At 44.4% G+C, this 26,373-nt stretch overlaps 1 protein-coding gene across 1 annotated transcript in view; it reads left to right on the top strand.

Annotated features, from left to right (window-relative positions):
* Positions 1 to 26,373, top strand: part of CCDC12 (coiled-coil domain containing 12) — a 251,075-nt gene that overhangs the window by 74,202 nt on the left and 150,500 nt on the right. Inside the window, exon 2 of the mRNA XM_069210918.1 lies at positions 17,249 to 17,322. Coding sequence (XP_069067019.1) covers positions 17,249 to 17,322 — 74 coding nt within the window. The remainder of the gene's footprint in view (positions 1 to 17,248; positions 17,323 to 26,373) is intronic.

Raw genomic sequence — 26,373 nt, 5'->3', positions numbered from 1 at the left:
CCTAGGAATGCATTCCACCCGTTGATTACAATTGTATTTGTGGTTTGTAACTCATATTTTTTAGCTTTTTATTTCCTGGCTTTATTTGCTTAGGCTCTCCAGGTTCAGTTCGTGCCTCCCGTTGGCTAAATTGTGTTTACTGTATTCTTCTACAAACTCCCTTTCTGTAAACATTCCTTTGAATCTTGTTCTTATCTTGTTACATTTATTGTTAATTTAAAGCCTGAGGGCAAATGTCAGTCGCTATCTTTGAGAGCGCTTGTTTACTTTTCCTTCTCTGACTTAAAAATTAGAGGATTTAAGTAACAATCTTGCTGGAAAGTGGGGGTAGAACAGAGTTTTTTTTTCTAGCACATGATATATAAATGAACTGTTTAAGTATTTCATAATACATCAGGATTAGGAACAAAAATGAGCAATTTTTTTGTTATTTCTTAATTGAGTTGGAAAAAATACTTTAATATGATCATAACAAATCATTACACTAGGTGATGCAATTTCCACACATTTTAATTTGTGCACTGTATAGTTTTATTATCAAAACTGTATGTCTATGCAATTGTAATGCTAATTTAATTTGAAAATGTGTTGTCTGTGATGGTAGTGTCCTACCACACCATGAATAATCCACTTTAATCTGCACCACTCCACACCCCTGCACTATACTCTGGACCACTCCAAACCATTACACTCTGTACCATTCAACTCTATGCCACTGCACTTCATGCCACTTCCCATTACTCCTCTCTGCTCTACCCTGTACCACGCTACTCTATGCCAGTTCACTCTTCACGACAGCACTCTACGTTACTCCAGTTTAGACCACACCAGTCTACTCTGCACAACTTCATTCTATGCCACTGTACTCTGCACCACTCTACAACACTGCACTCTACGACAGTACACTCTATTCTAGACCAATGCACTTTGCTCTATAACACTCAAGTCTGTGCCCCTGCAATCTCTGCCAGACCACTGCACTTCACTCTAACCTACTCTGCACCACCACACTCCATGCCACGGCACTCTACACCACTTTACTGTAAGCCATTACACTCTATGCTACTCTACGCACCTGCACTCTACTCTGCACCATTACACTCTATGCCACTTCAGTCTACTGTGTGATGCCTCTGCGCTCTGCCACTCTGCGCCACTCCACTCTGTGTCACTGCACTCTACGCCACTCTACTCTTAACCACTGCACTGTATGCTAATGCACTCTACTCTGCTGCATTGTACTCTACACCACTGCTCTCTATTCACCATTACTCCACTCTGACACTCTACGCTGCAACACTGCACTCTCAGCCACTGAACTCTATGCCTCTCTACTCTGCACTACTCCATTCTACACTACTCCACTCTATGCCCCTGCACTCTACGGCACTATACTCTACACCACTCTATGCTACTCTACACCACTGTCCTCTATGCAACCCTACCCTGCGCCATCCTCCATGCACCACTCTACCCTGCGCCACTCTATTCTCTGCCCCTCCATTCTATACCACTGCAGTCTGCTGTGCACCTCTGTAATCTATGCCACTGCTTTCTATGCCTCTGCTTTGTATGCCACTTAATTCAGTGCCACTGCACTCATTGTCACTGCTCTCTACATCACTATACTGTGCAACACTCTGTGCCAATCCACTCTACACTAGTCCACTCTATTCTATGCCACTCCAGTGTGTGCCACTCTACGGGACTCCATAATGTGGAAATCCAATAAACAGTGCTCTCTGCCACTCCACTCTGTAAAACTCTCCTCCACTCTTCGCCATCCCACTCTGACACTACATGCGATGCCTCCTGTATGCCACTAACGTTTAGCTACGTTGAACAGCAGCCATGCTGGTGTACAATATGGCTAAAACACAATGGCAAAGCTAGTAGCTCTTGGCTAGACAAGACCTGTGGTCTTTAATGCCTGTTAACTTCTAGAACCCTGCAAACAGAAGGCACGTGACTGTCAAAAATGTGCCCAGTAGGACAAACAAAATTGAAAAGTTTTACTTTCTATAGTTAACTCTTTTCTTTTCTTTTATTTTGCCAAGTCTTCTTTTCCCATTTTACACTTGTGTTTTGTTTTTGCTCGTACTAAATATTGCAAAGCAAGATTTTTATTTTGTACGTGTAGTTTCCTAAATTATGCTTTAACATATAATCGTGCAGTACACCCCAACCTACCCCACTCCAATCCACCCACCTCACCCCACACCAATTCACCCCAGTCTCCCTCGATCCGACCTACCTCACTCACTTCAGTCCACCATAAGCCAATCCAATCCACCCCACACCAATCCAGTCCACCCCAATCAACCCCACTCCATTCCACCCCACAGTCCACCTCACTCCACCCCACTCCAATCCAAACCACTTATCTCAATCCAATCTGCTCCAGTCCTCACACTCCAATTCTCCCAACCCACCCCAATCCAATCCACCCCAATGCACTCGTCGCCACTGCAATCTGCCCCACTCCAATCCAACCTGCCTCACCCCACAACTATCCACCCCACTCCAATCCAGTCTACGCTACTCCAGTCCAACCCACCCCACTCAAATCCAGTCCACCCTACTCCAGTCCACCCACTCAAATCCATTCCACCCCATCCCAACACATTCCACTCAACCCCAGTACAACCCACCCACCCCACTCCAGTCCATCCCACTCCAATCCACCTTAATGCACCCCACTCCAGTCCATCTCATTTCAATCCTCCCCACTCCAATACAATCCACCCCAGTCCAATCCAATCTACCCCCATCTAATCCACCCCACTCAATCCAGTCTATCCCACTCCAATCCAGTCCTCCCTGCCTCAGTGCAGTCCACCCAGCCCAATTCCAATCCACTCTAATCCAGTACACCCTCCCCAATACAATCCACCGAATGTTAATCTCCCACTACAATCCATCCAGTCTGCCCCACTCCAGTCCACCCACACCAATGAAACCCATCCAACTCCACCCCATTTCAGTCCACCTCACTCCAATCCACCTACTCCAATCCACTCCTACCCCATCTACTCCACTCCAACCTACCATACTCTTCTCCAGTCCAATCCATCCCACTCCAGTGCACTCCAGTCCACCCCACTCTACCCCAGTTCACCCACTCCACCCCAGTGCACTCCAATAAAATCCACCCAATCCAACCAACCCATCCCAATCCAATCTATCCCACCCCACTCCAGTCAATCCACCCCACTCAATCAACAATTCAGTCAAAACCACCCCATTCAATTCTAGTCCAGTCCACCTCAACCCATCCCACTCCAATACAGTCCACTCCAAACCACCTCACTTCAGTCTAATCAAATCCAATCCACCCCACCCAATCCAATCCACTCTACCCCAGTCCTATCACTCCAGTCCAACCCACCCAATCCAATCCACCCACCCCAATCCAATCTAATCCACTCCACTCCAATTTAGACCACCCCATCCATTTCAATTCACCTCATTCCAATTCAATCCAACCAATCCAGTCCACTCACTCAAATCCACTCAGTCCACTCACTCCATCCCAATCCAGTCCACCCACTACTTCAATCCACTCCAACCCACTACTTCAATCTACTCCAACCCACTCTACACCACTGCACTCTGACAATACACTCCATGGCACTCTCTGCAACCGAACCACTAAACTCTGCTCTCCCCACTATTACACTCTACAACACTACTCCCCACTCTCCCCTACAACACGCCGCCACCTCTAACGTTTAGCCATTCTGAACAGCAACTACACTTGTGTACAACATGGCTAAAATACATTGCCAAAGCTAATCGCTCTTGTATAGGTGAGACCTATTGTCTTTGCCAATGCTTGTTTAAAAATTGAATAAACAGGACTACAAGTCCCAGAATTCAACCAAAATGACTTCTTGAACAAGTCCTTCCACAAGAAGGACTTATTGAATGTAATGTGGTATTAAGAGGTGTCCTTTCTGGCATAGATTGGCTGGCGCACGAGGGAAGAGGTTTTATGTGTCTGATTGATCCAATTTGTTTGCAAGAGAATGCCCTATATTAAAACACAGTAGATATAAATCTGTGATGTTATTTCTTTCCTTAATGCCTGTTGTCTTTCTTATGAGTATCATTATTGACTATGCTGGTGCATGATGGTTAAACCAAAGGTGTTGGCAGTGCTTAGGACAAGAGACTCACCAGCAGCATGGTCCAATGAGAAAAATATACATTCTACTGATTGATAAACTTTAATTTCGCTTTTGACTGTAAAACAAAAAAAAAATAGACATTGTGTTCACCATTCGACATTCTTGTATTAATGTTTCTTACATGGATATAAACTGACGTAATAATGCTTTAAGAGAGCATTGTTTGCTGAATAAACTGACAACGGGAATATTCTAGCTGAAGTGACTTGTTTTCGCACTCAATGAGATTGCAAAATTGCTTTCTGGTATATATGTGTATATATATATATATATATATATATATATATATATATATATATATATATATATATATATATATATATATATATAGTAGGTAGCTATAGTTAGGACTAGGTTTCCTTTGAAAAAGCGTTTTTTGACTTGCCTCTGCCTTTGGCACAGTTTGACGAATCTTCACTATGTCATCCAAGAAAAGTCTGCATGTGAAGTTTCAGGATGATCTGTCAAGCCGAGAAAAAGGGGGTAAAAAAAAGTGCAGTTCCCATTTTAATTCCCATAGGGATTTTGAACACGACTACAGTTCAAACTGCTCGACGGAAGTTCACCAAATTTAGCAGAAAAGTAACTCTTGGTCCAGAAAGAAGCCTTTTTGTTATTTGGTATAAATCTGTTCAGTAGTTTTTGAAATATTAAAAGAAAACCAAATAAGTCATAAGCCATAAGGTAACTATAACTCTAGCCCTCGCTTTGCACTGCCAGTCACCCCAGATATTACAGCACTCATGACAACTTCTATAACGTCATAAAAAATATAAATGAAACATTAGCAGTTAGATTATTGAAGGAAAAACTGCATTGCGTGGGTGCGAGTTATAGTTACTTGAAATAACTCTAACTCCTGTATTTCTATGGTTTTGTGCAAGTAAATTCAGTACCTAACTATATTGTCTCTATAACCTTTGTTTTTTAAGTGAATTTCTATGGTTTTTAGATTCTGTTTCCTAACTATAACATTCTTGTAGCCTTTTGTTTTTTTCAGTGAAAAAATATATATCTTCATCTGTTCGAATGTTCATCGGTCATTCGCATTTTGTTTTTTTCTCAGCCCACTTGAGCCATTGGTTTCTTATTGTGTGATCTGCATTCTTCTCAAGCACAGTCTTGTCTCCCCACAGAAAAAGCAGTTTCTTTCAGTGCCAGAGACTTGTGTGCATTGTGGGCTTTTTTTTCAATTTTTTTTCAATTAATTTCTTTACTTATCCAGTTTTTGAGGGAAAGGCAGCTCCCTACCCTAGACACTGCCACTGGGTCCTCTCCACCACATTCAGTGGCAGCCATCATTTAATGTTTTGTAAAACTTTATCACAAAATAATCTATAGGGGGCCTGTGTGTATGCAGAGTGGGACTTTTAAAAAATGTTTTTGTAATAAAGCTTTACAAAAAACATTAAAGAAAAACATTGGTACAGCCAAGAAGTTGGCATCCAACACCAGATCTATTGGCTATGCCAATACTTGTTTAGTAAGTGCCCTGACCTGCCATTTAAGAGAGGAGTAGACTGACACTGACATATGGGATGCACCCTGTAGGATCACAACCCTTTAGTAAAAACACATGCACTATTGAATAGAAGATAACTGATATCTGGTGGAATCAGTGACGCAGCTATAGATAAGCTCTTGTAAACCTCTCAAACTTTTGAGCTTCCAAGCAGGGTGAGATCGCGTGGTTTTGGAGGGTGGAGCAATTGAAATCGGCGGAGAAGAAGCATTTTTTGTAGGGCGATGAAGCTTTTAAGGTGGGTAATGCCATTGCAGTCTTTGGGAGGTGGTTTGCTTGTTTAGAAAGTGCAGAGGAGTCCAGAATGGCGACACCTTCCAAGGGTATGTGAATTGATAGATACGTCTCTTATTGCCAAATTGGAACGACAAGGGAGCAAAGACTGTATGGCAAGCTTTCTGTGTTTTATGCTCCCAGTCTGTGAAGCAATATCCGTTTCCAAATCTGACCGTTCGCCCCCATCCCCACTTCAGTACGGGAAAGACCAAGCATATACTTTGACAGAAAGTGCGCGCACCAGCTGCAAAGACCATGGTTGACTGTCCAGTTATTTCTCACCCCTCCTCGAAATATAAAATCTGTGTTCTCATGAAAAGTGTTTCCCCCAACACCCACTAGCCTCCTACGCACACAGACTATCTGTAAGCAACATGCATGCAATGATATTATTACCTGTCCCTGCCCTTTGAATGGGGCTTCCACCTGTACTTGGAATGAATGCCATACTTTATAAGTACCCCAAATAAAATTAAAAAATTACAGCATTACTCTTGGTTGCGTTCAAGGGTTTATTTGTGCCTTTGTTCAGTTACTTAAAAAAAAATAGAAAAGGTCTTCACATTTTCCTTTGTTTCTAGACAAGGGGACAAGCATGTATGCTTTCAATGAACAGGTAGAACGTTTTGGTTGCACAAAACAAATGCTTTCATGGATAAACTTTTAAGACTGACGAGGTCAACATACTTGAGTAATCGTTTTGCAAACCTGTGTAACAAAATGTACGGCCCTGTACTTGGCAAACACTTCAGGCACTAAAAAGGTTAAATGTACACTTCAGGCACTAAAAAGGTTAAATGTGTATTTCGCTTAAACAACTATTTGATGGATGCAAGTGGCAATCTTCTAAGAACCAAAGGATGTTAATATTTTACCATGTAAGTTGGGTGCACATGGGTCATCACCCTCTCGCTACCTGGGTGCTCTTTGTTTTCTTGTGAAATTGCACACCGTGCATCGGCGCTTATAGAGATTGACTTGACGAATTTGGTTTTCGTTTTACATCATCACCTGAGAGCTTCTTGTGGCTTGTTTGTCTTTACCATCGGACTTTGCTACACTGCATACAACCTGCAGATGGTATGCCTCTGCTTATTGACTTTGATGATCATTTATGCAGAGGATACACTGACTGGTTCATAGATGAGGAGGTTTGATTCTTTCTGAGAGATTGTTCTTATTGTCCACTGACTCTCTGCCAGCATGAGTTTCAAACAACCGCATTTTGGAGTCCCCCATGGGCCTGGCTTGGCCTCATGCTACTGAAGCTTAAACAACTGGGAGAGAAGGTGATTATCGCATTTTCGTTCCTTAGAGATTCAATCACCTGATGTTCTGTCTGCCCATCTCTTGTCTCAAAGGCATATCAATCTCGGATTCTGTTCAGCTGACATTTAGTATTGGATGAATGGACACTTTTTCAAGTTCATCCGATCTAAGAATGAATATATGATGGCTTGCGCTCCAAGGAACTGTCTCACTCTAGATCTGTGGAAAAGTGCTACCCTGATTGCTAGCAGTTCATGGTGTCATCTTTAAAGCCCATGAGAGTTATTTTGGACTTATGCTCACGCCAGTCCATGCATGACCTAACATGCTATTTGTGGCTAGGACTGCCTCTGTTAATTTCCCCATCTGACGCTAAATGCTGTTAATCAATTACAACGACCCCGCTCTTACATAGAAGTACAGAATCACTTCACTGTTGTTCCTCAGTTCCACCCTATGTCATTTGAAACAAGGATCACTGTGTTGCTTTACTCTTCAGAATATCAAAACTATGCACTTCAGGATATTTTAAGGCACAATGTAAAGCAATCACTCTCAAACACCTTCGTAAGTAGAATAATCAAGTTTATTTAAGGGGCAAGTTCTCAGCTAGCAAAACTAAACCACACTAATATATATATATATATATATATATATATACATCAGGAGAATAACATGAGAATAATGATAAAGATATAAGCACTCTGTGAATAATTGCAAGAGTAAGTGCATATCACACACAATATACCTCAATGCTCAATAGCATGAAAATGACTGCAAGAATAAGTGCATATTACGCGCGCACACACAATATACTTCAATGCTCAATAGCATGAAAATGACTGCAAGAATAAGTACATATTACGCGCGCACACACAATACACTTAATAAATTGAAAAGCTTCACCGAAAAGAGCGTCTGCATCCCTCCGCCGTACACAAAGCTGGGGAACCCAAATCAGCTGGCACAGGGAGCCTCTGTTCGGGACAATCAGTCCTCCTGGCGTTGCGTCCAACCCAGAAGAGAGTTCCTAAACCAGCCCATCCAGGCCCCCAACTTTTATAGTATTTACTAACGCCCAGGAGTCTTTTCTAGAAAAAGACCCCCTCCTTTACAAATTGTGCAATCGGCGGTACCTTGTTCACCCTTCGAGACGTCTCCTCAGAACGGGCCAAGTTCCCAGGAGAGGACTCCAAGGTGAAGCTTGCATTCCTCCTTGTGTACAGGCGCATCCCCCTGTTGTTCTAACTGATAGCTCGTGGAATGTAAATAGTGCCCTTCGTACCAGGCAGATGGAGCGAAGTTGAGCAGAAAAACACCCCACCCTTCAGCTTGCCGAAGCTTGTGGAAAAACACAGAACAGTGCCTTACGCACCGAACCAGACTCGACAAAATGGAGTCGTGAACCAAAATGGAAGCGAAGGCCAATGAAAGCAGAGGCCAATGGTCCACACCCTGCACCAAAGATATAACGCAGTTGGCCTAAATTAGGCAGCCATCCAAAAGCCCAATCCCACCACCCCTTGTCAACATCCTGCTGCACCCCCTTCACCAACTTATGCAGGGCCTCTATGTGGGAGTTGATTGATATGGAGTGGTCGGATAAATTGAAGCAACATAATCCTTCAAAATCACTGCAGCCATGGTTGTGTTTAAGCAGTAAATAATCAATAGCAGCGCGATTCTGCAAAGCAGCTCTTCTAATTCCCTGTACATCTAATAACAGCTCAGCTAAGGCAGCTGATGTATAGTTAATATTCTTGACTACTAAACATGCAAGTTTATTAATAACTCTGGTATTATATACTGCAAGTCCTGGCACCCCTACGATAGAACCAGCTAAACTAACATATTCTGTTTTGGACAGCAATGAAATTTCAGAATCACAGTCCGTAGGTAATTGAATAGTGTCTCTGGTATAGCGAGGGTGTAGAGCAGTATCCATAGGAAACATGAGAAAGCCTAAGCGTGACCAGGCACAAGGCCCTCCGGTTAGATTGGCTGGAATATAAGTAAAAGAAAGATTACCACAAGAAAAGAGCCAACCTTTAGGCAACTTAACATTTTGAATGTGGCTGGCAGCAGGCACCACATGTTGGCAAAACATCGAATTATTTACATTCAAACAGGTTAGGTCAGTCCGTGAGTGGCACAACGTCCGTTGTGCAGCAGTTAAGTTTTTGTCTCTTTTCTCCAATTTGAGCTGAGCACATTTACCTATTTTCATAGGATCACAGGTCAATGAATAGCACACATCCCCATTTGAGATGTTAAACGTGAGTATAGATGTCATGTTCCTCCACAACCGCCTGCCCACCTCCGGGCAATGACGGCAGTACTCATAGAGTGACAGATGGGAGCGAACGTCACTCACATCCACCATTCCATCCTGGTTTGTATTGTTAAAGATGTGTAATAATACAGCAGCAGGAGTGGGCACTGCCACTAGACAAGTGGTAATCAAATCTTGAACGCTTTGCATGTTACTCATACAGAAGTGAGATATATTCAGCACTTCCTGCGCTAGATGAATCCAAACATTGTTCGGTTGATGCAGCAGCGTTGGCATCTGCGGCTGACGGTTGAATTTTTGGGCTATGAGCCCCTCCCGCTCCCCGGTGGAGTCTCCCGAACGGGCTCCATACACCACACTCATGGCACAGGCACTCCACAGGATGATCTGAAAAGAACAAAGGACAAAACACGTATTATCATTCTCGCAGATAGCATTTGTCAGCGGGAACATGTTCCCATTTGTCTTGACCAGGTCGCATAACTACCAGGACATTGTCTGGTCCAGTGGCGATGACATCAGCGGGTTGAGGAGGGTTATTTGGAGATTCAATCCACACTTTGGCCCCTGGGTTCTTGTCAGTAGATCCGAACCCTCCTTTGCCTCTCACAGTGAGAAGAGCTGGGGCGCTCCCCTTTTTAACAACACCTCCATAAACCGGCATAATGACAATTTGGGCAACGCGATCACCAGGTTGCACCACTAGGTCTGTGTCACCACTGTTCAAGAGAATGACTTTCAACTCGCCTTGGTAGTCTGCATCTATCACGCCTCCTAAAACTTGGATGCCCCTCAAGGCAAGCCCAGATCGAGGGGCGATCAGACCGTAATGCTCAGGGGGAATCTGAATTCCCACCCCAGTTTCAATCAGAGTGATGTCTCTAGGTTTCAATCGATGCATGTGTAAAGCATGTAAGTCAAGTCCTGCAGATTCTGGTGTAGCTTGATATGGGGCCAAAGCTCCTGGAGCTGTTTCCCAATACACAATGGTATTGCTCGTTGTAAACGGATTAATCTGTAAAGCAGGTGTCAGCATTCTCATGAGAGGTTTCTCGGCATTTGTTAGGGGTCGGTTGTTCAAAATTTGCAAAGCATCATACAAATTATCCCTCCACCCCTTCAGTGTCCCATCATTCAGTTTACGCAATTGTTCTTTCAGCAACCCATTCATTCTCTCAATCAGTCCCGCTGCTTGTGGGTAGTAAGGTATGTGAAAAATCCACTCAATATTGTGTTGTGCACAATAGTCCTGCACTAGTCTGCCCTTGAAGTTGCTGGCGTTATCACTTTGAATCTGGAGTGGCACCCCATAGTACAGAATCAACAGATCTAGTGTTTTCAGGGTGCTCTGCTGAGTTGCGCGCTTGCAGGGAAAGGCTATGAGATAACCAGAGTAAGTGTCTACCACGGTGCAGGCATACTGACACCCTCTGCTCACTGGCATTGGTCCAATGTAATCAATCTGCCAAATCTGTCCTGGCAATTTACCTCTACCTAGCTGGCCTCTCACCACCTGTGGGACCGGTCTGTGCTGTGCATGCTGACAAATGGGACATTCAATGATCGCTGTTTTAATCAAATCTAGGGGAAGATGCATCCCTCTAATCTCAGCCCACCTGTGAGTAGCCTTTTCTCCAAGATGTCCGCATTTCTGGTGTGCCCATTTAGCCATTCCCACCAAATCAGAACTCTGCGCCTCCACTTCAGCTTTTTGAATCTTGGCTCGATCGTCTGCAAGACAATTGAACCATCGGTCTAATGAATCAGTTGGACAGTGAGCGTCCACATGATAGACAGTCACAGTGCTTTGAGGTAACATTTCCCAGATCTCCTGCCATAACTCCTTCCCCCATACCTCTTTGTTATGGATTTTGTACTGATGTGCATGCCACGTGGGAAGCCAAGTAGCTAACCCATTGGCGGTTGACCAGGAATCTGTATAAATGTGACATTTTCCGGGTAGCTCCTGTTTTAAAGCCTGATACACGGCATAAAGCTCTGCATACTGGCTACTTTTTCCCTGTCCTGTAGTTGTCAAAAGCTTCTTGGTAACAGGATTATAGGACACTGCCTTCCAGTGCCTTTTCGCTCCAACATATTTTGCTGAACCATCTGTGAACCACACATGTTTTCTGTCATCTGCAGACAAGTCTGCGAATGGCTGGCCCCACCCTACTGGGGATTCACACACTGAAGGTACATCATGCAACATTTCGGAATTCTCCACTGGAGCCTGCGCTACCTGCTCATGCAAAACGGCGGTCCCTTTTGGACCCGCTCGTGCCCTGTCCTGGACATACCATTTCCATTTTATAATGCTGGCTTCTTGCGCATGTCCAATTCTATGAGTTTTAGGGGAACTCATCACCCACTGCATGATGGGAATTTCAGGCCTTAAAATCACATTGTGTCCCAGTGTAATTTGCTCAGTATCAACCAGGGCCCAATAGCAGGCCAGCAGCTGCTTCTCAAAGGGAGTATACCGCTCTCCTGCCTCAGGTAACTTCTTTGTCCAAAATCCCAGGGGCACCCTCTTTCTTCCTTGTTTTTGCCATAAACTCCAATTGGCATACTGCCCCTGGACTGTCACATTCAACTCAATGTCTCCCTCTCGAATCGGCCACAAGTCCAAAGCATGCTGAATGGCGTCTTTCGCCAATTCAAACGCGCGCTGCTCCTGCTCTCCCCATTCAAACGCATTTTTCTTTCGTGTAACTTTGTACAATGGGGCCAAAATCTGAGATAAATGGGGTATATGTTGTCTCCAATACCCGAATAGTCCAATAAAACTCTGGGCTTCCTTCCGATTTCGCGGTACTGCGAATTCCTTAATCTTTTGTTTCACTTTTGGCAACACTTCTCTGTGTCCCTGATTCCACTGAATGCCCAAAAATTTCACGCTCTGAGACGGTCCCTGCACTTTCTCGGGGTTAATCTCCCACCCTTGATTCTGCAAACGTTCCACCACCCTGTCTAGTTGAATTTGCACCTGTTCTTGCGTCTCTCCCTGCATCATCACGTCATCTATATAGTGAGAAATTTGCACTCCAGGAACCACTGGTACTTCATCCAAATGCTCTGCCACCAGCCGTTGGCAGATAGTGGGGCTATGTAAATACCCCATGGGTAATCTACAGAAGGTGTACTGACGCCCCGCCCACTGGAATGCCAGCTGAGGCTGGCTCTCAGTAGCTATTGGTATCGTAAAGAAGGCATTGGCAATGTCAATGGTTGCATACCAAGTCCCACTGTGTTTCTGTATGTTCTCAATCAAGGTAATGGTGTCTGGGACCGCTGCAGTCAGAGGAGGTGTATGTTTATTCAATTGGCGATAATCAATGCAAATCCTCCAACTGTTATCACTTTTACGAACAGGCCAGAGGGCATTATTCCACGCAGTGGTGATGGGACTATTACCCCGGCCTCTAGTAAATCATGTATAGTCTGGCTAATCTCCTCATGTCCTCCCGGTATTCTGTACTGTTTCATTTGAATCACCTTAGTAGCTTGGGGAAGTGTTACCGGAGGAATCTTCAACAGCCCCACCCTTGCGGCGGCTATTGATATAAATCTTTTGGAACCAAATTGACAACATCCATCTTCCAAATGTTGGGTCATCCCTTTCAAAATGTCAATTCCAATAATGTATTCGGGAATGGGCACAATCAGGACAGTGTATTCTCTCTTTGGAAGTGCCCCTATTTTCATGGGAACCACAAGCACTGCCGGGGTTTCTTTTCCGCCCAATCCCGTAATGGTGAAGTACTGTCCCCTGAATTTTCTCGGATTGCCATGAATCAAAGTGGCCTCCGCTCCGGTGTCAACGAGGGCTCGAACTTTTTGAACATTTCCACGTTTCCAATAAATTTCCACTTTGACATGAGGTCTGTTATCTTTGCGAGCCCATCCCTGCACCGGAGTTTGGCCTGTTTCCTAATCTATTTTCACTCTGCGCACATCAGAGTCTGCCCAAGTCAAATCTGGATACAGTTTGCGGTAATTCTCAGGGAACTCCTCCTCCCTGTCTCTGCTTCGCAACTTCTCTGAGCTTACCAGCTCCCTCTCCCACTCTCTTCCTCGAGTTTTCCCAGAACCTGTCAGTTCCCGGTCTCTCTCCCTGCTCCGGGTTCCCTCTGCGCTTCGGTGCTCTTCCTCCCAATTTCCGTCCTCTGGGGATCTCTCTCTACTGTGGGGTTTTCTCCCTCTCTCTCCCTTTTCACCCTCACGCTCCTCCCCGCCTGCCTTTCTCTGGTTCACCACTTTGTTATCCTTCTTGTTCCCTTTCCTGCTCCCCTCCTTTTTATCCAAACCGCGTTTGCGGTACATTTCCCACATGTCCTTGGTGCTTATCCCATCAATTTCATTCCTGGTCACCCCACCTCGCATCAAGGCCTGAAACATGTCTCGCCTTGTCACCCTGTTGTTATCAGTACGATTCTCAGACCGTGAATTCCTCTCTGGCTTAGCCCATTCTCCTAAATCACTTAACTCACGCACCGCTTCTACCACCTGAGACAATGGGTTACCCGCCTGATTAATTAACAAAGTCATGATGACATGCTTATATGCAGGAGGAGCGGCCCTAATCAGCCGGTTTCGCACAGACACACTTAAAATTCCATTCATCAAATCATGGGCATTACCCATAAAGATAGCTGTTTTCATCCCTTCTTCCTTCAATCTCTGTACTGCATCTCTCAAAGTATACCAAGGTTTATCATTAGGCGGCCAGTCTGACTCTGTCGGATACTTCTGAGCACACCCTTGCGCAGCTAGCTCTAACAAATTGGTCATGGGACCATTCCCTGGATAGGTTCTAAACTCATTTTGAATAACCGGGTCTGTACTTAACATACAAAGCCTCGGGGCGTCGCCGTGATCCAATTGGACCCCCTGGCCCCCCATATCGTGCACCCGCACCAACCACGTAAGCAATGTTTCCCCAGACCTCTGTCGAAATCTGTCTATCACATCACTTAGTTCTTGCTGTGTATAATCCTCCAGGGCATCCAACATCACCCCTCCAGGATTAGCTGGGCTATGCTGTAACTTTCGCCGATATATGGGCTGCGCACGGACAACATTCCTGCGCTCTGTCTTCTCCTGTCTAACATCTTGGCAGTCATCGCCCCCGGACCCATCTGAAAAATCAGATGTATCCCAGATGTTTCCATCCCAAAATTCAGGGTCAAAGGCTAATCCTGCCTGAGAGATAGCTAAATGCACCTTCTTTTTATTAACTTTCCCTCTTCGTTTCTTGTGTTTATATTTAGCTACGCTAACAGCCGTTCTCTCTGCAACCAGCTGGTACATTTCCAACTTATCACTTAATAATTTATTTTGACAAGCTAGCATGGTAGAGGAATTTCGGGCTTCTACTAACTCCTTCTCCAGCTGCTCGTGGTCTTTTTGTAACTGTAAACATTTTTCATACAACTTTCGGTACGCAGAAAGCAAGATCCAGCCTCGCCTCCCCAACGCACAAACCTCCCTTCCCTTGTCAATTGAAACTTTCCGTAAACATATAAGAAGATCTTCAGGTTCCACATTCAACATACACGCATTCCAATTTTCACACAAACCAGCACAACGTGACCATTCCTGAGCTAAAAGTTTATACGGGGCAGTTTCCCATCCCGGTATTTCTATGTCTGGATTTGCTACATGAGAACCTGCTTTTGAGCTCGCTTTGATCTTATTAAGCATTTTCCCTTTTTTTTTTTTTTCGAATCCTGCCGACTACGCCAATTTGTGTTGCTTTACTCTTCAGAATATCAAAACTATGCACTTCAGGATATTTTAAGGCACAATGTAAAGCAATCACTCTCAAACACCTTCGTAAGTAGAATAATCAAGTTTATTTAAGGGGCAAGTTCTCAGCTAGCAAAACTAAACCACACTAATATATATATATATACATCAGGAGAATAACATGAGAATAATGATAAAGATATAAGCACTCTGTGAATAATTGCAAGAGTAAGTGCATATCACACACAATATACCTCAATGCTCAATAGCATGAAAATGACTGCAAGAATAAGTGCATATTACGCGCGCACACACAATATACTTCAATGCTCAATAGCATGAAAATGACTGCAAGAATAAGTACATATTACGCGCGCACACACAATACACTTAATAAATTGAAAAGCTTCACCGAAAAGAGCGTCTGCATCCCTCCGCCGTACACAAAGCTGGGGAACCCAAATCAGCTGGCACAGGGAGCCTCTGTTCGGGACAATCAGTCCTCCTGGCGTTGCGTCCAACCCAGAAGAGAGTTCCTAAACCAGCCCATCCAGGCCCCCAACTTTTATAGTATTTACTAACGCCCAGGAGTCTTTTCTAGAAAAAGACCCCCTCCTTTACAAATTGTGCAATCGGCGGTACCTTGTTCACCCTTCGAGACGTCTCCTCAGAACAGGCCAAGTTCCCAGGAGAGGACTCCAAGGTGAAGCTTGCATTCCTCCTTGTGTACAGGCGCATCCCCCTGTTGTTCTAACTGATAGCTCGTGGAATGTAAATAGCGCCCTTCGTACCAGGCAGATGGAGCGAAGTTGAGCAGAAAAACACCCCACCCTTCAGCTTGCCGAAGCTTGTGGAAAAACACAGAACAGTGCCTTACGCACCGAACCAGACTCGACAAAATGGAGTCGTGAACCAAAATGGAAGCGAAGGCCAATGAAAGCAGAGGCCAATGGTCCACACCCTGCACCACTGTTTACCTTGCACGTAGTGCTGCCACATGCACGTAGTGCATGTAGCAATACAATCACATGGAACACCTCTATGATGCCCCCTTCTTTCAACCGGCCCATCTTCACTTAAGAGTTCTGGCCTCTCACCACCGTGCCCACTTGAGAAGTAGTTCGGTAGAATTGGTAAGTAGGAGTGACTTGCATTGGGTAACCTACATTGAAGGTCTACATCTCTATGCTTAATCACTGCCTAATTAAAATAAAACTGTAAACTAGTCTCGTATTGTTCACAGCAGCTTTAATGTGTGAAATGTAATCTCCTTATGTTTATTAAATGCTTGGTATGTTTCTGTTCTGCTTTGATCTTTTTGGGCTTGATACTGTTCTTGCTGCATTCAACTAAATAAATGAAATGTGGTTGTATCCCGTGTTCCTATTGTGGTATAATATTGATTTTGTTTACATGGTACGTTGGGTCTGTGATGGTGGGAATATGTTCTTACAGAAAATGCTTGTACTATGTTGGTGTTGGCTGTGTACGCTCTTCAACCCCAAAGACAATGTCTTCTATGTTGGAGGCACCTAGAACATGGAAAATCCTGCTTACCAAGATGTTATCGTTGACTCACAGCCCTGCTCATTTGAGAGAGCTCTATGCACTGGGCTGGACTTATCTCTGATCGATATTTGTTTGTTATGATGGTGCTGAAAGCACAACATAACCTCCAAGCAGAATGTGAAGGTGTCAGACCCGTAAATGTATTTTCATAAGTGGCTCAGCCAGGTAAAGTGGACCAGCAGTGGAAAGTAAGTAGGGGTGCAGAAGGAGACGTATGCTTTGTCGGTCAAGAATTGGAAGAAATTGGCAGGCTGCTCTGGTCTAATGGTCCTTCTTGCGGTGGGATTCCAAGTTTCTTTGTTGTACAATTCCCACAGTGCACACCAGGATATACATGTTTCCTGAACCTTTATTAACAGCCTGACGTTCACTTTTCAGACTAAGGAAGATGGTGAGCCGGAAAACAAGCAGTTCATAGAAGAGGGTGAAGACGAGGGCGACATCAAACACAGGTACTAATATTATTTTTATCCTTTGTGTAAGAATTTCGAAAGCTCGACTAAGGCAGGCCAGAGGCTGTTAAGAGAAGATCAAATACATTTGCTCTGAATTTTAAGCCAAAATAGATAAATACATTTCATATGGACTCACGCACCCAAGTATAGATGAATGTTTTCTTTTGTGGTGTGCCACTTTGTGACAATTTGGTTCAGCAATGCCAAAGTTCTAAGCAACGCCAAATACTTTCATAAAAAGTATACAAAATTTGATGGTTAGGATACTCAAATTAATCTTAGCCACCAGTAATTACTCGAGTCTGCATCTTTTTTTGCACTCCAGGTTGCCTCTTTTTGGACTCAGCCATATGTAACTTAGTCTTGACCCTGATCCAGTAGAAGCAGTCTAGCCCCAACTGCCTGAACAGATCCAATTTAAACCAGAACACAAGCAACCCAAAACCAGTTTCACCTGATTATTGCTCTTCAGTGCACTGTAGTTTGGTTCTAGTGGCACAGTGTGCACGTGACCCACTTCTGGGCATACCCATCCCACTTATGGCGTTGCACTGAAGTATACAAAAAAGTGATGGGTGAGGTACTTGAATTCATCTCAACCATAGGTAATTACTCTGTACTACATCCCAGTCCATTACAAATATGCACATACCACCTCGGTGGGCCCAGTCATATGCAAATCAAACTTGATCCTACTCTAGTGGAGCACTCCAGTACGAATTGCCAGGCAACTATCATAAAGGACTACGTAGTATAGATTGCAGTTTTACAGCACTATCGTCGATCGGACCTGGAAGGGAAAGCCCATGAAAGATGAATGTATGAGAGGCAGAGTGATGGTCATACATTGTCAATTCTTTAATTTAAGGAATTCAGGTTTACGTCAGTCAGCTTAATTTCGCTGTCATTGCTTCACTACCTTTATTTGCAATTTGGTAGGTGAGTTATGAATTACAGTCGGGCCTGTGGAATTATGGGACAATGGAGAACCATATTGTGCAGCACGGTTGACTACGCTATTCGGCACGTAAAGGCAAATTAGGTGTCCTATTGCACGCAATCTTCTGGCAGTTATTTTGCTTTTTTTTGTCATCTTGAAAAGCTGGAATGCTGTTTGGAGGAAAGCTTCACTTCGTTAGTACCAGTCTGAAAACAGATTACAACATTTAGCAGCTGATAGGTAACATTTACCCTTGACAAATATGCAGCACTACTTGTGCCGCTTTTTGAGTAACATTTGGTTCCTTCGATCTAGAACATTTTTTAATCTGCAAATTATGCAGCAGGTGGTAGATTATGTGGCAGATGTGGTAAATCCACAACTAAGCGGAAAAACACCTGGCTATAGAATCACATCATTCCAGTGGTCCTACTTACAATAGATAGCTGCAATCAGGCGACCCAGTCACAACCTTCTGCCGACTGTCTCACTTCTCCACCCTCCTGGTGTTGCAACTCACTGGTGTCAGTAGCCCAGCCTCGCTAAGCACTTTGATTTTATATTCAAGCCTTTAAATTTGCAACTATTTCATGTCTAGTTGACATCTGTGGGATATGCTGTTGTGACTATATACAAGAAAGATCCCCCTCTGAAAAGTAAAAAAAAGTTGATTACATCTGGCTGTATCTTCACATAAAACAGTATCGGATAATTTGATTTGGCCAGGATAAAAAACAGCGTTTAACTGGCTTAAATGTAAATGTGTTAATGTATTATCCTAGATGAAAGATCTTGTCAAACTAAAGTAGTGTTTGCAGTGTCTTTTTCCCAGTGGTATACATTTCAACATGCAGCGGGTATGTGACAGATTATTGACGCCTTTTGAACACGAGCCTCTGCCCTCCTTCATCCTGGGTGAAAATGCAGGATCAAGCCAGTGGCGTAGTTATCAATAGTGCAGCTGGTGCAGCGGCACCGAAATCCAGTGATGTGAGGGCCCACTTCACTCCGAATAGTGCCTTTAAAAAAATAAATCAAGCATACAGGGAGTGCAGAATTATTAGGCAAATGAGTATTTTGACCACATCATCCTCTTTATGCATGTTGTCTTACTCCAAGCTGTATAGGCTCGAAAGCCTACTACCAATTAAGCATATTAGGTGATGTGCATCTCTGTAATGAGAAGGGGTGTGGTCTAATGACATCAACACCCTATATCAGGTGTGCATAATTATTAGGCAACTTCCTTTCCTTTGGCAAAATGGGTCAAAAGAAGGACTTGACAGGCTCAGAAAAGTCAAAAATAGTGAGATATCTTGCAGAGGGATGCAGCACTCTTAAAATTGCAAAGCTTCTGAAGCGTGATCATCGAACAATCAAGCGTTTCATTCAAAATAGTCAACAGGGTCGCAAGAAGCGTGTGGAAAAACCAAGGCGCAAAATAACTGCCCATGAACTGAGAAAAGTCAAGCGTGCAGCTGCCACGATGCCACTTGCCACCAGTTTGGCCATATTTCAGAGCTGCAACATCACTGGAGTGCCCAAAAGCACAAGGTGTGCAATACTCAGAGACATGGCCAAGGTAAGAAAGGCTGAAAGACGACCACCACTGAACAAGACACACAAGCTGAAACGTCAAGACTGGGCCAAGAAATATCTCAAGACTGATTTTTCTAAGGTTTTATGGACTGATGAAATGAGAGTGAGTCTTGATGGGCCAGATGGATGGGCCCGTGGCTGGACTGGTAAAGGGAAGAGAGCTCCAGTCCGACTCAGACGCCAGCAAGGTGGAGGTGGAGGTGGAGTACTGGTTTGGGCTGGTATCATCAAAGATGAGCTTGTGGGGCCTTTTCGGGTTGAGGATGGAGTCAAGCTCAACTCCCAGTCCTACTGCCAGTTCCTGGAAGACACCTTCTTCAAGCAGTGGTACAGGAAGAAGTCTGCATCCTTCAAGAAAAACATGATTTTCATGCAGGACAATGCTCCATCACACGCGTCCAAGTACTCCACAGCGTGGCTGGCAAGAAAGGGTATAAAAGAAGGAAATCTAATGACATGGCCTCCTTGTTCACCTGATCTGAACCCCATTGAGAACCTGTGGTCCATCATCAAATGTGAGATTTACAAGGAGGGAAAACAGTACACCTCTCTGAACAGTGTCTGGGAGGCTGTGGTTGCTGCTGCACGCAATGTTGATGGTGAACAGATCAAAACACTGACAGAATCCATGGATGGCAGGCTTTTGAGTGTCCTTGCAAAGAAAGGTGGCTATATTGGTCACTGATTTGTTTTTGTTTTGTTTTTGAATGTCAGAAATGTATATTTGTGAATGTTGAGATGTTATATTGGTTTCACTGGTAATAATAAATAATTGAAATGGGTATATATTTTTTTTTGTTAAGTTGCCTAATAATTATGCACAGTAATAGTCACCTGCACACACAGATATCCCCCTAACATAGCTAAAACTAAAAACAAACTAAAAACTACTTCCAAAAATATTCAGCTTTGATATTAAAGAGTTTTTTGGGTTCATTGAGAACATGGTTGTTGTTCAATAATAAAATTAATCCTCAAAAATACAACTTGCCTAATAATTCTGCACTCCCTGTATATCCAGTTAGCCTCTTACATATCAATATACAGCCTAGTCGTTAATTAGGCATTACTTTTATATCGGATATTTTGCTCAATGTTTTTCTTTTCTTTACATTTCATTATGCAGGAGTGGTGAATAGGACATCATTGGTTTACTCCTTTTTGAACCCCTGTTAATATTACACCTTTAGGCACTATATTTGTCTCCTGTAACGTATTCTGATTCTCACGGACCTCAGTGATAGTTGAAACGTATGGGGGCATTATTCCACATTGTATGTCTCACAGCATTTAGCCCATCTTGTTTTAATTTCCATGGGAAACCCCTACTCTTATACATGTTTTTCTCTGCCGACATTTGCCGCTCTCTGTATTTGTGACCCATTCATTGTAACTTGCCATCTTTTTCCCTCCCCATTGCCTGGCAAAGTTCTATCAAGCTACCTCTAATTCAGTGTCACAAACCCCCTTTTTATTGTTTGAGGGTGATTGCTCACCCCATATTCACAATAACATGATTTTTAGCATTCCTTGCAATGTGTTTCTACTTCACTTAATTGCTTCTCAATTTTGCACCAGTATCTACGATTTTAGGACGCTTTCACTATCTGTGGAATAAGGTTCTGCCCAGGCCAAATACACTATAGCTTCGTTGTATCCTAGTGCAGTATGTTCAGTGTAGTAATTTAAATAGTTATAAATAGAACCTTGCCTGATTGCCCCTTCTTTTCGTACCACATTGACGGCTTCTCATTCCTCCTCTTTTAGATGGCCAAGCCTCTATCGTTTCTCTTTTACGTATGTTAATTGTTCTGATAAATTGTTCATCAGTGTTTTATGTGCCTTTGATATGGCCTATTTCTTCATCGGTTTAGTCAGGACTCTGGTTTTTAGTGGTGATATTGTCTGCACCTCTGCCAGTTGTTCTTTGTACTAGAGGATGATTTGACCTACACAACCAGGGGTTGGAGGCCCCAGGTTTTTTGCTTGATTTAGGGTCAGTGGTGCTCTGGCTACACTGCTGGGACCTCCAAGGGATAGGCATTGTATGCTTTGGAAGCATGACAAGAGACAGCATAGTGCCTCCAGAAAAGTTTGTTCAGGGTTTCTGTCCCGGGGGCAGAATGCAAGATATGAGTGTCCCTCACTGACCTGAATCCAGCTTTAGAGCTGTTGGTGTTATAAGTGCCACTTGTGGGAAACAACATCAATCACATTTTTTGCACCCCCTTGCAGATAGATCATCCGAGCACAAAGCATGAACTGATAAAGACCACCCGTTGTTGTAGGCGGGGAAGGAATGATTATTACTCCTGAACCAAAGGCAAACAATGCATCAATAACCATGGACAACCTACTGCCCTCTGAGCTGTGCTTAACCTCCAAGGAGTTCACTCCTGGGCCCCAGCATTTTGCATTTGTTGATGTACAAATGATGTGCCCGTTTGGTGAAGTAAGGAGCGCTCACTCAAATGAGGGTTCTGATGGCATAAGATCCTTGCTGTACTTGAGGTATCGCAATTTGTCTGGTCAAAGTAGTACAAATAAGTCAGTTGGTAAATTAAGGTTGTGAAGCGAACTTATACACAATCTTGAGTAAAGGGGATAAGAAAGTCTCGTATTTCTCCACTTCATGTTAGAAATGCTGTTTTCAAACGTGGAACTAAGGTGACTGTATCCCTACGACCTCAAAACAGTTCACAGGACAATCGTGATAACTAGAAGCGGCTTGTGCGCTTCTACGTCTCCTCGCAGGAGGATGACCACAGGCTAGTTACTGAGCGAGTGGACCTGGTGTTTTGGGGCCTGCTAGCAAGAGGGAATGTAGAGGTATCAGACGTCTTCATCCTTAGCTGTTGGCTCTTGAGTGTATGACAGCAAGATGCCTTGCTCCCAGGGACCACCCTTGCAATAACCCTCAAATGCGTGAGATGCTTGTTGTCTATCTGTTGCTAACAGACTGGCAGGTCAAAAACACTTGAGCTCCCTCTCACGGTTTTCTATTCTATCTTTCCTCCGAGGATGAAGAGCAGTCACCCAGCCAGCCTCCGGGGGCGTAAGCAGAAAAAGTCCAATGTGGAACAGTGGGCTCCGCATCTGGGCTCCGCATCTGGGCTCCCTTCCCAAGGTGTAAACGCCCCAGATTGTTCAGGATCATCTATCTACCTGTTTTTTGGAAATTCCTGACAAACCTCATTGGCCAGTGAAATGCGGGCAGATAGTCCATCTTTCATGTAACACCCTCGATCAGTTGCTGAGGCCAAGCTTTACACCGGTTTCCATGATGCTTGGAGCTCAATTAGTCCTGTAATTCACTCATATATCAACTCTGCTGCTGCAGGTGCCTCAAATCCTATGGTGCTGAATAGCATGATCTACTGTCTTCCTCTGGGCAACCACTGCACCAACGGATAGCCCTGCACTGATCTGTTGAACCGAGAAATCCAGTTTATCATTTGAGGCCTTAGCTCTAGTCCATGCTTCTTCAACAAGTCGCTCAAGAGCTACTGGTACCTCTCCATCTACCTATAAGTAGCTCTCCTGTGTTTAGCCCAGCATATTAAGTTAGAAGCTTTTGATTGATTGAAATATTATATGTATACAAACATTGAAAAGCATGTATGCAAGATGAAAATGTGTGTATTTACAGAACTCATGCTGATGTTTGGACACAAATGGTTGAATTTGTAAAATATATTTAAAGCTGATATTTGAGTCATGAATTTTGAGGCATTGTGAATCTCTTGGCTCATATTATTACCTTGATGCCAAAGGCATTTCATTTGTGGGTCTTATGTATTGCCTATGCAGAGGCATTTCAAATTGACAAAGCCTTTTTGACATTAGAACCAGTAACCCTCCTCAGTGCACTGAGGTGATTACTGCTGTAAATCTTGGATGGGTGGCCACTAATGTAATCTTGAATGATGCAGTCACTATTAGAACGTTAATAATAATAGCTCAGGTTGATTTTCATTGAGCATAAGTAGCTCTCATTAGAGCAAAGGTTAGAGACCCCTGCTCTATCACAGGCACGGGTGCATCTATCAGCACTGTAGCTGGTGCTGTGCCTCTGGGGCCTATGAGTGTAAAGTGCTCATTGCACCTCAGAAATAGCAGTCTTTTCTTGTACAGCTGCAGGTGAGGAGAGCCATATCACTTTCTTGCATTAGGGCCCATGACATGCTTGCTAGATTTCCTCCTCTATATGGAAATAAGGAAGGCTGTTTTATGCAGGTCATCCATGTACATATGTGCTTCCCATTCAACCGTAGTGAGGTGATGCCTTTTAGACCGCTTTAGATGTCTCTGCTTCATCCATTGGTCATTGGGTGGTTACATTTTCATTTACATTTTGTTTCTATTCACCACAATACATAGCATGGGGCAGTGGGTCAGCCCACTTTACCACAGGCTCTCTTGTTTGAGTGACAATGCAAGTCCTGTGAGGATTGTTGAGAGCCACATAAAAATAGTTTCTTTCTCTTCAGTGACAAAGCTGGTTCAGAATGAGCTTATTTTATTTATTTTATTATATTAACTTTAAATGGCAGATATTTATTTTGCCTTCCCTTTAGATAGTTAGTGGGTTGTTTTCTGTCTCCTTTTTATATCGAGCGTAATAATACTTTTAAGTATAACTTCTTCTCTGGGCTTCCAGCTATTTTATTTGTTAGTTTTAGTGTCATTTAAAAAACCTTGCTTGCTATTGGTCAGTCATGCCCCTCTGCCCTCCTTCTTCTGTGTGGTAGCAGGGACCAACTACTGTATATTTACACTTTGCCCTGTTTATGTGGTCTGTAGGGGACATTTTAATTTTTACTTTGTTTCCTGGTCTTGTCCCGGGAAGCTTCTTTTTTCATTTGCAGAGCATTCTTCCTCTGAGCGTAGCTGTAAACAAGGCTATTAATCAGGCTGTTATCTGGGTCACATTTGGTCTTTGTGGGCTCTCTGCACCTCTCTCAGCAGTCTGGCTCCCACCCTTCCTTGGCTTAGATTTTCTTTACCAAGTGTGCCTGCCTATGTGTTGAGAGTAAGGGCGGAGGATAACTTGTAACTGATTATAGCCTAGGCACCCAGCTCTACCAGGGCTCTGCAATCCTTAGAGACAGTGCCCACTTCTGCACCGCAGTTCACACACTCCAAGCCCTCAGTCGTGCCGGTGTTAGGAACTCCACATGCACTGTCTGCCAGAGCACCTCAGTTCTTGCAGCCAGTACACTCCACACACTGCTCCAGTACTGGGACCTCAGGCGCAGCTCTATCAGTGCACCGCAGTTCACACACTCCAAGCCCTCTGGAGTGCTAGGAACCCCACACATGTTGTCTGCCAGAGCACTTCAGTTCTTGCAGTCAGTACTCTGCTGCTCCAGTACTGGGACATCGGGTGCAACTCCATCAGTGCACTGCAGTTCACACACTCCAAGCTCTCAGCCATGCCAGTGCCATGAACCCCACGCACGCTGTCTGCCGGAGCACCTCAGTTCTTGCAGTCAGTACACTCTGCTGCTCCAGTAGTCGGACCTCAGGTGCAGCTCCATCAGTGCTCCCCAGTTCACACACTCCAAGCCCTTAGCCATGCCAGTGCCAGTAACCCCACACACGCTGTCTGCTACAGCACTTCAGTTCTCTCAGCCAGTTCACTCTGCTGCTCTAGTACTGGGAACTCAGGCGCAGAACCATCAGTACACTGCAGTTCACACACTTCAAGCCCTCAGCCATGCCAGGAGCCCCACACACGCTGTCTGCCAGAGCACCTCAGTCCTTGCAGTTTGTACCCTCTCCTGCTCCAGTACTGGGACCTCAGACGCAGCTCCATCAGTGCACCGCATTTCACACACTCCAAGCCCTCAACCATGCCAGTGCCCAGAACCCCACACAAGCGGTCTACCAGAGCACCTCAGTTCTCGCAGTAAGGACATTCTGCTGTCCCAGTATTGGGACCTCGGGCACAGCTATGTCAGTGCACAGCAGTTCACAAACTCCAAGCCCTCAGCCGTGCCAGTGCCAGGAACCCCACACAAGCTGTCTACCAGAGCACCTCCGTTCTCACAGCAAGTAGACTCTGCTGCTCCACAACTGGGACCCCGGGCGCAGATCCATCAGTGCACCGCAGTTTACACACTCCAAGCCCTCAGCCGCACCATTGGCAGGAACCCCTCACACGCTGTCTGCCAGAGCACCTCAGTCCTTGCAGTCACTACACTCTGCTGCTCCAGTACTGTGAATCTGGGCGCAGCTCCATCAGTGCACAGGAGTTCACACACTCCAAGCCCTCAAGCGTGCCAGTGCCAGGAACACCACACATGCTGTCTGCCAGAGCACCTCAGTTCTCGCAGTCGGTACACTCTGCTGCTCCAGTACTGGGACCTCGGGCACAGCTCCATCAGTGCACCGCAGTTCACACACTCCCATGCCTCCGCTGTACCGTGCCAGAACCCCACACACAGTGTCTGCCAGAGCACCTCAGATTCTGAGCTAAGCTGTAAATAAGGATATAAATCAGGCTG

This window comes from Pleurodeles waltl, chromosome 10 (genome assembly GCF_031143425.1).
Source record: "Pleurodeles waltl isolate 20211129_DDA chromosome 10, aPleWal1.hap1.20221129, whole genome shotgun sequence".
Taxonomy (NCBI): domain Eukaryota; kingdom Metazoa; phylum Chordata; class Amphibia; order Caudata; family Salamandridae; genus Pleurodeles; species Pleurodeles waltl.
Note: the sequence above shows the minus strand (reverse complement) of the source record. Positions and strands in the feature narration are given on the sequence as shown.